The sequence below is a fragment of the Hydra vulgaris genome, chromosome 04, assembly GCF_038396675.1.
Source record: "Hydra vulgaris chromosome 04, alternate assembly HydraT2T_AEP".
In the NCBI taxonomy this organism is placed as follows: Eukaryota; Metazoa; Cnidaria; class Hydrozoa; order Anthoathecata; family Hydridae; genus Hydra; species Hydra vulgaris.
In genome coordinates this window covers 14,956,234-14,969,101 of record NC_088923.1, presented here as the reverse complement: position 1 = coordinate 14,969,101, position 12,868 = coordinate 14,956,234, and the positions used below count along the sequence as shown (strand labels likewise).

The following is a 12,868-nucleotide window of genomic DNA, read 5'->3' as shown; positions in this document are numbered from 1 at the left end:
TGGTTCGTGGTTACTAAACACAAGCATATACCATCTGTATACGCTGGATGTATCATGATTATGATCAAAAAAGATGGTCTTAGAAAAACAGATGCGGTTACTTATTCCGGACCTACCTACATTGCTGTTCGATCATGAAAACACGCATCCTCGACCGCTTTCGCTCATGGATTAGACTTTCAGCGGCTCTTGGATTTCAAAGAATTCGACTCTATTACCAGAGATCCTCAAACTAATATGGTTAAGCCTATCGTTGTGTTTAGTGTCGATGGAGGACTCGACGAAAAACCCAGATACCAGAAAGTAATTGAAATAGGGATTCACCATTTCTTGAAGAACAACTTTGACGCTCTTTTCATCATGACGAAAGCTCCAGGCCGCAGTGCATTCAACAGAGCTGAGCAACGAATGGCACCTCTAAGTAGAGAATTATCTGGGGTGATTCTTCCGCACGAACATTATGGAACTCATCTTGATTCTCAAGGTAATTACATTGACAAAAATTAATTTGTAAAAATATTAATATAATTTTTCAACCGATAATAATCAACATATCTTTTTAAATAAGGCAGGTCAATAGATGAAAATTTAGAAAAACAGAACTTTGGTTTTGTTGGACAGGCTTTGGCTGATATTTGGTCTGATCTACAAACTGACGGTTATCAAAGTATATTGATCCAGACAAATCAGAGCTAGAGTCAAGGAGCCTTTTATTACAAGATTAACGTTGGATTGTCGATCATCCTTGTACAAGTCAATATTTTACTCAAATTGTGAAATGTGAAAATCGTTCTTGTTGTCGGACTATTTGAAGCTCTTACTTTACTCTAATTAGAGCAAGATTTCTTCCGCCACGTGTCCCTGTCAACCAAACGAGAGACGAGCTCAAAGCAGTAGATGTCTCAGAAGGAGCAAAATAATTGTTTCCATCATCCGTCTTTATGCTCATCGCATCTTACATTGAAAGTATTCTTCCTTGTACTACCAAAGGATTTCCAATTTTGCCGTATGATGCGTTATGTCCATCAATTCAGTCTAGCCTAACTGATAGAATCTGTAAAAAGTGCAATAAAAATTAAAAATACTACTTTTTTTTATGTGCTCCTTCTTGTTTTCATTAGTGCCCAAAAATACTTTTTTTATTGAGCCCGGGGTGACGCCCTACTTAGTTACTGGTATTACCTGAATTCATATCATAATTTTACAATAAAACAACATTTGAAAATTAGTTTTCATTTTTTGTGACGTATCAATTAGTTTTCATTTTTTGTGACGTATATTAATTATCAATATAATTTCCTGTATGTTTCAGGAAAAAAAATTGAAAGTTTTTTTATTTATGCGTGATGAATTAATGTTCATAGCTTAAGTGACCGGAACTTATATTAGGCGATTTTACGATATAATTTAAAAAAAAAAAAAAAATTTCTGAAATAAACTAAAAAGTAAAAAATAAGCATAATTTTTCATGGTATCCGTGGATATTTTATATGTATACAATTTGGAATATTTATTAAAGCCAATGACTGAAAATTTTCTAGCTAAACTATTATAGCTCCATTACTTTATTACTTTTATTTACGATAAACTATATTTCTAGCAATCTATTGCACATTTTAATTGCGCATCTTATATTTGTAAGTACACATGGGTCTCGAAAAATAGTTTAATTTTGTATTTTTTTAGTCCTTATCAAAAATGTTGTTTTTATATATTTATTCATTTATTTATGTTTCGGTGACATCGGTTTATTCGCTCTCTATTCGGTGAATTAAAGCGCAACTCTCCACCCAGAATACTTTTTTACCTCTATTTGGCGATCTCGAAATTAATAATAATGCTTTATCTGAATGCTGAGTTGGCACAAGGAAGCTGAGTCAGGATATATTTGGTAAACAAACCCATGCTTGTTTTTATTTATTTCACAACGTCTATCAATGAGTTCAAATAAGAACGATAAACAAGGAAAAGTATCGAAAGCGCAAACGCTCATTAATGAAATTATTATCGCTGCCAGTTTTCAAGCAGAATTGAACGATTGTTTTGATAGATCAAAAACTAATTTTAAAAAAATAGCAAAAAGGCCTTTCGAAACAGCAAATCAAGATATACTGCACTCAGAAGCATTCTCACCTCTTTCGAAACAAGTAAAATCTATTGATTATATTTCTAAACTTGATAATGTGTCTGATAGAGAACTTATTCAAACAATTGAGGACGAGGAAAAGTTAGATAGCCCTAAAGCATACTCTCCTGCTGAAGATTTAGAAAGAGATTACTCAGCTATAAATGAAAACTCTTCCTTTTCTAATAACCAGACTGCAAACTTTGTTATTACTGAATTAAAGGAACCGTTAAATCAGCAAATTGTTTTGACTGAAGAACAACTTGCAGAAATACCAGTTAAAGACTTAAATTCTTTACTAAGAGGCCTTCCTGATAATGAGGTTTTAAAACTAAAACAAAAAAGAAGAACTATAAAAAATAGAGGCTATGCACAAACAAGTAGAATGAAAAGAACAACACAAAAAAGTATGCTAGAAAATGAAAAAATGACTTTAGAAGAGCAGCTTGAACACTATGCACGAGAAAATGAACTTCTCAAAAAAGAAAGAGACGATGCTTTGCATAAACTAGAAGCTTTAAAAAGATTTTCAGAGTTGAATGGCATCATTTTAACAACAAATGAGGAAACTTTGACTCAGTTAACACTAAGTATTGGTGATTTAAAAAATGAAAATAAAGCTGTGGACCATATTTGAAAGTTTTAGTTTACCTTGTGTTTTAATGTAGTTGTGCTTTACCAGAACAACTACATTTTTTTCTCTAGATTTAAAAGAATATGTAGCAACTAATTTCTACTAAACATGTCACATAATAAAATGAATATTTTGCTTGATTTTTATCTAAAGAAAAGTTTCACGTAAAGCTTATGTACAAATCATCTTTTATTATAAATTGTAAGTGCATCATTTGTAAATATTCTACAGAGTGTATAATAGCTAATATATAATTACCTTTTGAAGGTTTATATACAATTGTACTAAATTTTATTATTTGTACATACACCTGAGTAAATTATAAATATGTTGGTATATTTGATATATTTCCCTAAGTTAAAATTACATACAAAATGTCAAGCTCTTCAATAAAAAATATAGATTTATATCCAACTGTTGTTAATTAAAAAAATAAAAAATAATCACACCATACTTTTAGTAGAAGTATCAAACATATTCAAACAATAACTTGTTCATACATTTTATATTCCTAATATCCATCTAGCAGTGTATTAAAAGTAACAAATGAACTCTAACTTTCAGGTTGATAAAACAAACAAAAAAAGGTTCTTTGAAACTTCAGTTTTAAAATAAATTATATAGCAGTGTGTTATGTCTTAAAAATCTTATAATGTTAACATATTGTGTAGAAAATTTTTTATTAATAATACTTTTTGAATAATATTTTTTTAATCATAGACTAAATTTACATTTATTTATTTAAATTTCATTTAATAACTAGTTGATTTTGAGAAATTGTAATTTTTATATTTTAGTTTTATAGCCTCATCATCATTGTTAAAGCCTCATCAGGTTGAAAGAGTTGAAATTCTATAGGAAAAATATTTGATTGTACATAGTGGAGCTATAACTTTTAAACGCCTAAAAATTTTTAAGCGAAATTTTAAATTTGTTGATAAAAGTGATTAGTGAAGAAAGGTTTGGAGTCTTTTTTTATTTTAAATTTCTTTTTCCTCAGAACTAGGTAAAAGAAGAGTTTTATGGTTGAGACTTCATAGTTTTCTTTGTTTCCAGCCTTCAATCATCCTGATTTTGAGAAATATTTTTTATTTAATATTAATATGAACCTAAAAAATTTTCATATTTCTGTAAGTTACCTAGATTGCCATAAATTAGCTTTGTTAGGCTCACGTGCAAAAAAAACAACCATAGTCTCATATATGATAGATTGTGTTAAACTTTTTAATCAGCTTTGTTATGCTCACATATAAAAAAAAAACAACTGTTTTAAAAATATTGAATTTTATAAATTTTTATTTTTTACTTTAACATTTTTATTATACTAATTACTAGTACCTAGACTTCTTGACTGCAACAACTGTCCAAGAGTATTTTTGGCTAAAATGATTCATGCACATACATCACAGCGACGTTATCTTTATCTGCTACAACTGTCAAGTGACGTCTATAATAACTAATATCATTAATGGTAATAATTAAAATGTTTTTGCAAATAAAGATTGCAAACAAAAATTGCAATGAAAATTAAAATAAAAGGTTTTGTATTTAGGGAGAAAATTAAGTTTTAATAATGATAAAATTTTAACGATGAAAAAGAGCTGTTTTCGGTCATTTTCAAACAAAAATTAACAATCTATTATTTCAGTACTTATTTTTTATATCGTTAGAAATATAAGAAACTGTAGAAAATAGTTAGCTAATAACATAGTTTAAATTTCGCTACTCAAAAAACCATATTTTGGCCAAGTTTCAAGCGTTTCTAAATCACTGCAGGATGTAATGAATTCATATGACTCATTTTAGCCAAAATTACACTAAGACAGTTATTGTAATCAATCTTCAATATATAACTTTAGTTCATCTATAGCAAATTATTTATAGTAAATTTTAGTGATACTTTATAACAAATAAAATAAACCAAACAATTTTTCTTTGCTTTCACTTTTTTTCACTCGTGGAAGTTTAAAATTTGTTGTTGTTATTTTGAAAGTAATTTTTTTGTTTTAAAAATAAAAAACATTATGTTAAAAGAAGTTTTTTTTATGCTTGAGTCTAGAGTCTCTCGGACTCGCCATAGGTTAAACTACAGTTACGTTTTAATATTTAGTTCTGTCTAAATACTGCTTACTAACGTCTTAGTGACTGTCTTGTTTATTATGTACGTAAACAGTTTGCTTTTATTAATCTTTTACTTTGTAAGTTGTGGGCGACCACTAATCATAGACCAAACTTAAAACGATTCGACAATAGATAGACTACTGTCAGACATGAACTCAATTGTTAAAATGTTCTGAGTATATAATATACCATGAACTTCAATTACATTAAGATGGTAATGCATATAAGCAAAAATAATCCTTTAAAAACTATTGCATATAGGGGCTATCCATTAATAACGTCAACAAAATAGGGGGGATAAAGGGTCTGGAAATTTTTCACAACTTTTGAGAAGGGGGAGGTCAAGAAAAATAGACGTCAACAACGTCAACAACTTTTTTAAATAAATTTAAATACTTCGTTACTAATCATGCATACTTACTCGGTGTAGTCTCGGTGTAAGGCAATTTTAAAATATAGCGTTTTTATAATACGACATACGACATATTTCCGTTAAATGATCAGGTCTGTGAATTATCAAAAGATGAAAAAAATTAAAGTTATAAAATTTGCGGTATCATAAAATATAAATGTTTGTAGCTTAAAAACCCAGACAAGATTCTTTTTTTTTTTTTTTAAAAAAAAAAATCTTTTTAAAATCACAATCCTTGTCTAAATTTAAATAAGATTTTAAATAAATACGTTGTTTAGGTAAAATGAACATCATAGTTTAATAATATCGCACCCATTTAAAAAAAGGGTTGTATCTCCAAAATGCAAAAAAAAAAATTCGTATTGTCCAATATGTCCCTTTTCTATAATGGTTTTCAACACGATGGCATATACACCTATAATCGAAGCATATCACTTTAAGATAACATGGACGATATTCCATAGTTCTTACTGTCGAAATTTCTCATTTTTGGCAAAAATGTACGTACGTCCCTTTTCTATAACGGGTGCGATGAGATCTGTTCTGATCGTTTAATGGCAATTTTTCTTAATTATAAGCTCTTTCTTGGTCGGAATTCTAGTATTTTTTGTAAAAATTGATAGAAATATTATATTTTGACAACTATATATAGTTAATATACGTCAGAACTAAGTAGAACTAGGATTTATAGTAAGTTAAGGCACTTATCCAGTATTATATTACGTTCTTAAAGTATGGTACTTGTGTCGCAGATATGCACGAGTATCTTAAGACTGTTAGTATAGAGATGCCTGATGCAGCATATCTTCGTTGGCAATTTAAAAATAGCAAACATTTATGATTTTTCAAAAGTCTATGAATTTATTAAGAATTTTGTAAACATTTTAAATTATTGACGACTAAAATTACTAAGGGATTGTCCATAAAGTAAATACGCTTGGAGGGGAAGAGGGGGTCTGCAGATGGCGTATATGAGTTGAGAGGGCAGTGGGTTGATTATATATAAAGGAGACTCTAAATTTAAAAAAATATCATAAAATGTTAGATAAATAGGTTAAAAGCGTAGGTACTTTTAGGGAGGTGGAGGGTATTCAAAAAAGCGTATTGTAAAATGCGGTGGGTGGAGGGGGAGGTTGACGAAAAAAAAGCGTACATACTTTATGGACAACCCCTAAACTAAACTTAAAAAAGGAAAATTAGACAGCGTTTGAAGTCTTGTGTTAACTTTAGCTCTGACACATACAGAGCTAAATTAGCACACGCATGATGTTTACCTGTATACAAATGTATACAAATTATCAAATGCATTATTTTGTTACACTAGACTCTATTGGAATTAGTTTGCTTTTAATGTGAAATTGGATTAGGTCTAAAGTTAAAGTAAGGTGGATTGGCACATTCACGTTTTGTGACTCTGCACTGTACATAAATTATGATAAAAATATTATGATAAATATTTAACATTATCTAGGACTAGGTCTGTTGATGGTTACGTTGCCTACTAACGTTATCCCAAATAACCCAAATGCTTACGCTTTTAATTATAAATGGTTATATATATTTAAAAAATGTTCATAAGTTGAATTAGATTTTTTTTTCTAAACATTTTACTTTTAAACACTATTTCTTAAAGTTGTAAACTACAACTATTACTACTATTTAAAAATGTTTTTTTTTTCTTTTTTTTTTTCTTTTTCTTAAGGAAGGAAATGGGGTAAATTAGTTAATAACGTAATTTTATAGGAGGGTCTCTGAAAGTTTGACAAGTTGTTGACTAGGGGGAAGGGGGAGGCAAAAATCGTCAAAATATTATTGACGTAATTAATGAACAGCCCAATACTAGTGTTAATAAAGTAAAATTTACCGGAAAATTTACCGCCTGCTCATTTTTAAAATTTTCTTCTAAAATCTGCGCATAATAGTTTGTCTTTTCTTTTTCTTCTTTGTTATAAAATTTACATATAATAGAAAGTTATAGAATTAATATGAAAAATATTACTTTTATTGTATAAGTATATACAATAAAAAAAACATTTGATACTCTTTTTATGTATATATATATGTATGTATATATATAATATATATATTTATAAATATATATAGTATATATTATATATATATAGTATATATATTATATATATATATATATATATATATATATATATATATATATATATATATATATATATATATATATATATATATATATATATGTATATATAATTATATATATATAAAATATATAATTTATATATATATATAAATATATATATATATATATGTATATATAATTATATATATTGTATATATATATAATATATATTTTATATATATATATATATATATATATATATATATATATATATATATATATATATATATAAAAGTTTAGTATAAGAAGATATATATTTTATATATTTATTGTACTTGAGATACAAAAAATGGTGAATAATGAAAAAACATTTGTGTAGAACTATTTCAAATACATAATGATAGGTAAAGGAATGCTGGGTGAGTGTATCTTCTGTGGGAAGCAGTTTGTAATGCAACTTGTATGAAACGGCACTTAATTAAAAACTGTAGAAATGTATCAAAAATGTAAAACAAAAATTTAATATAAAAGGAAGTTCATTTACAACTGAACCGGTTACAGGAATTGCTGTTAGTTCATCTGAGAATAAAGATGATGAAGATCTTGACAGTGGGAATAAAAGTATAGTAAGCAATAACAGTTCTCCAGTTTTCTGTGATCTAGTTGATTTTTCTGTTGTAATACCTTCTGAAAGTAAGCAATCTGTTCAGAGTTCTTTATCAGTTAATGCAACTGCTACAAAACCTCCCCAAAGTTCTTCTTTATCATCAGTCCGCAATTTCCATGGTATAAAACGATGGATAGATACTTGTAACCAGAAAAGCCATGAGGATTTAGAAATGACTTTTTAAAAAGTCATAACTGCAACTGCATTTTCAATGGTTGATAATCCATGGAGAGATTATGGAGGATTATGGAGGGAGTTTTTTAGACAACTAAGACCTACTTGGAATCCACCATCTCGGTATAAACTTGCAGGACCTTTGTTAAAACTGTGGCATTCACGGATTGAAATTGAAAATTCAATCCTAATAAAAAAATCTTTAGGGTGTGTTTAGGTGTCTGATGGATGGTCAGATGTTTGCAATGATAATCACATACAGTTTCTTCTTTCAACACCAAAACCTATATTTCTTAAGTCATTTCATCCTAAAAGCAACCCTCATACAGCTGAGTATATTTTTGACATCACCAACTCTATAATTAAGGAATCTCATGTTAAATCTATTGTTTTCAAATGATCCAAAGTAGAGAAAAAACGAAGTCGAGAAAAAATTGAGAAAATACTCCGTCGTAGTCGAGAAAAAATCGGAGTTTCGATAATATTTTGTTATAAATTAAAAAATTAAATCTAGTTGATAATTAAACATTGTTCTTATATTTATTTTTTTTAATTTTATATATTTCAATTTATAATTCATAACAAATTTTTAAAAAATTTATATTTTTTTATTTCTTTGTACTTAAATATATTTTTATCACAATCTTTTAACGAACAAGTTTTATCTAATATATGGCTTTCTAACCGGCATCGGTTAGGAAGAAGGCGTGAACTTTCAGTTAAATGCCCTTCCGCGGTACTCTGTTATAAATACTTCTTGGGGTACCTGTAGTAAAAACTAAAAAATAATTAAAAAAAAGGTATTTATTCTGAAGATCTTTTAAAATAATATTTTAAAAAGATGAAAACACCTATCATTTCATCAGAAAGTGAACTACGAAACTTTGTGACAAATCTGGAAGACGAGAAAACTGTTTCTGCTTCCGGAGAAGTTGCTTGAATTCTGTGGATGTCTAGTTCAAATTTCAAAACTGCTTCTGATTTCACACTATTTACTTCATATTCTTTTAACTGATCGGTAAAGGTCTTGACTTCTTTTGGCGTTTTAGCTGTTGATTGATTTTGATATAGAACTTCTTAAATTTCGACAAAAAAAGATGTCGACTGTGATGGTTCTTCTTGTTTACTTTTAGCACGATTATCTGATTTTGGTTGGAGACTATTTTCTTTTGTTGTAAATAGTTGATCAAATAATTATGCAGCATAAACTTGAAAATCTTTTTTGGAAGCGTAAAAAAATGTGGTTTTTATTTTTAAAAAAATCGGGATTGTGCAAATAACGACTCAATGATACCAACATAATGTTTATACGATTTTCGTATCTGGAGATTAACAACTTAGCAAAATTAAAATTGATGTCAGTTTCTACAACCTATAATTTCCTTATTAACTTTTCCATAATGATGTCACACTTCAAAATTGTTGCATTTGGTTTTTCCAAGCGAACTGCAGCGTCAGCAATGACTTCCAATAAGTCAGACAACGATTTTAAGAAATCCAAGTCAATTTAATCAAACATGTTTTTTTACAGCTTCTAAGCAATCCAAAAATTTTTTGATCATCTGAAAAACACTGTTCCATGTTGTGCGGTTGTCGAACAACAGTCCTTTGTCATGCGAAGATCCGTAAATTTTGTGTATTATTCTTTTAAGAACTTCATATCGAAACAATGAATATTTCAAAAACTTAATTAGTATTCGAAGATTCTGCAGACTTTCTTCGATATTTTCTTCATATTCAATCTCATTCTCCGAATAATCAATAAGAAACTCTCCTTCAGTCTATCCATCAGTTTCCGTTTAAGATCCGATTCAGTTTCTTTGTTCACAATTTCGCGACAATCTTTTTTAGCGTATATCAAATCACAAACACTCAAATGAATTGAATGATTCTGACAGATTTGATGTGGAAACTTAAATATGGTACCCGACTTCACCATCCATTTACAGCCATCCGTAGTTTTGCCTGCAACATCTTCATCATCTATACCGAATTCTTTTAATTTTTGCATTATCAAAATATTTAATGTTTTGGCAGAACTAAGAGATAGCAATCTCACCATTCCTAACCAATATGTTCGGTCGTGATAAACATTTCAATTGTAGTATTTTCTACCTCTATTGCTACACCATTCGTCATCTGTTAGCCCAAATTTTTCTCCTTTTGCTTTCAATGTAGCCAATTCAGCGATCATTTAACATTTGGCTTCAGATAAAGTATCTTAATTTTATCTAAAATTGTGGACGAAATTTTATCTGAAATTTGACTTGGGCAAACTATGCCCATAATTTTATCTGAAATTTGACTTGGGCAAACTATGCCCATAATTTTATCTGAAATTTGACTTGGGAAAACTATGCCCATAATTTTCAAAAAGCATTCTTAGTGTTTCAGATTGAGTTATGGACCTAATCGAATATCCATCAAAAGCTGTCAACTTGGCAAGAAGATAGTTTAACGACATTTTAGTCAAAAATTTTGGTCTGGAACTGGATGGTTTTAAATCTATTTTCTCGCAACTTTTGATGTGACCAATTAGGCCGTTTGTGCTGCTTCCTGGACAAGCGATTCTTTTATGGCATTTTTTGCAATCTCCGTATTTCTTATCATTTACCACAACTTTATCAAAGTAATTCCACGCTTCCGAAACCATTTTTTTCTATAAAAGAAAAATTATCAATTTGACTGTGACACAGATATTTGCTTTTAATTCTATTTTAATTGCGATAAGTTATCACATTTTAAGTTATTAATTAAGTTATCTATTCTAATAGGTAAGTATAATTAAACATCAATTATTATTATTTGTTATCATTGATAACATTTTATTACACAATTTCGCAACAATGCATAGTGGGCCGAATATTAGACTTATGGTGGACAAAATTATTTTGATCATACGAAATACGACGTTATTGTAAAAAAAAAAGTATTATATGTTTAAAACTTACCTCGTTATTTTAAGACCAGTTTTTGTATATATTATAAATAATGATCATGAACTTGACTAAATGTTTTTTTTTTTATAAGGTATTAGTTAATGTATTTTAACTATTAAATAGTTAAAATATATTAACTAATATCACACACGCATAATATTCTAAAAGTTACTGTTTACAATATCTTTGCTTAAAAATTAAAAAATTCTTGCTTTTTTGACAAAAAAAGATATTTTATTAAGCATTACATTTTGTTATACCGCAACTGATTTTTGTGGATTTAAAAAATACTACTATTAAAAAGATACTCAAAAGAGTTTTTAAAATAGTACAATGGAAAAGTACGAGTATGTTTTATTATATGGTTTTGAATAGAATAAGCTTTTTTTTTTGAGGTTTTTTCCACCACCACCACCTGGCCCACTGTGCATTACTAATTGCTTTGCGATGTAAATTAGTGTTGATATTGAACAAGAACTTTTGTAAAAGCAGCGTAGAATTAAAATAAGAATTTAATTATCTTACGAGTAAAAATTGGTAAAAACCTCGTCAAAGTTCCGTCGAAGTTTCTCGATTTCTCTCGAACTCCGAAACTCCGAAAAACCGAGAAAAATCCGACGAGACGGAGTTCCGAATGGATCCATTGATTGTCTTTATATCAGACCTTGCATCAAATATGACGAAGGCATGGAAGGTGGTACAACATGAACACGCAGAAATTTTTTGTTATGGGTGTGGGCCCCTTGCACTGGAGTTCCTGGCTACAGATATATTTAAGATTCTATCTGTTCAGTTTAACTACCTTCAACACAAGAAAGTGTCTGGTTTCTTTAGTAAAAAGCAAGTTCTAAAGCATGTGATGTTGGAACATCAAATGACATTGAACAAGCCTAAATTAGTTTGCCTACAAAGTATGCCTACAAGATGGTCAACTGCTTTTACTATGATCAAAAGAAAGAATAATCTACAAGATGTTTTGTGTATTTCAATTCCAGTTATTCTAGTTTATGCTAAAAGTGCACATGATAAAGCAATACTAAATTCTGTGAAGAATACTTTACATGACACTATGTCATTTTGGTCGATAAATATGTTTTGTGAATAACTACTGAAAGCACTTCAAAATGCAGTTAAATCTGCAGAATATCTTATTCGTGCGTCTGTAATGCCTTGTTTATGGAACTATGTTGACAACTTCTTCAAAGAAGTGTTATTAAATAGTGACTGTGAAATTCCTCAAGATGAAATAAAGTTGATTACTGAGGCTGTTGAAAGGCATAGAAAATTCAGTGTGGGTGATATTTAAAAAGCAGCAAATCTTTTGGATCCTAGATTCATGGGAAATGATTTGATAAAATCAGAAAAATACAGGGTCTTTCAACAATCGTCAAAGTAGTGCTAGAATTTCAGTTATTAAGTGGGGAGATTATGAAAGATTTTATGGTTTTTAAATCCCAATCTGGAGAGGTTTACGGCAATAAATTGATTTGGGAAACAGTTGACATTACCATTGACCCATTACATTGGTGGTCTGCATTGTGTAAAAGACAACCTTTACAGAATATTACATTTAAGTTGCTATCATTACCTGCCTCATCAGCTGCAGTTGAGCGCAACAATAAAGAATATGCACTGCAAAAAACAAAGAAACGTAACAGACTTTCAAATGCTCTAAACGTAACCGTAACAAAAGTTGCTTATAAT

At 29.1% G+C, this 12,868-nt stretch overlaps 1 protein-coding gene across 1 annotated transcript; it reads left to right on the top strand.

Moving 5' to 3' along the window:
- Positions 1-1,829: 1,829 nt before the first annotated feature.
- LOC100199133 (uncharacterized) lies at positions 1,830-3,085 on the top strand. Its single transcript, XM_065795541.1, has one exon. It carries the CDS (start codon positions 1,938-1,940, stop codon positions 2,760-2,762), a length of 825 nt encoding a protein of 274 aa, XP_065651613.1. The 5' UTR covers positions 1,830-1,937; the 3' UTR covers positions 2,763-3,085.
- Positions 3,086-12,868: the final 9,783 nt, after the last annotated feature.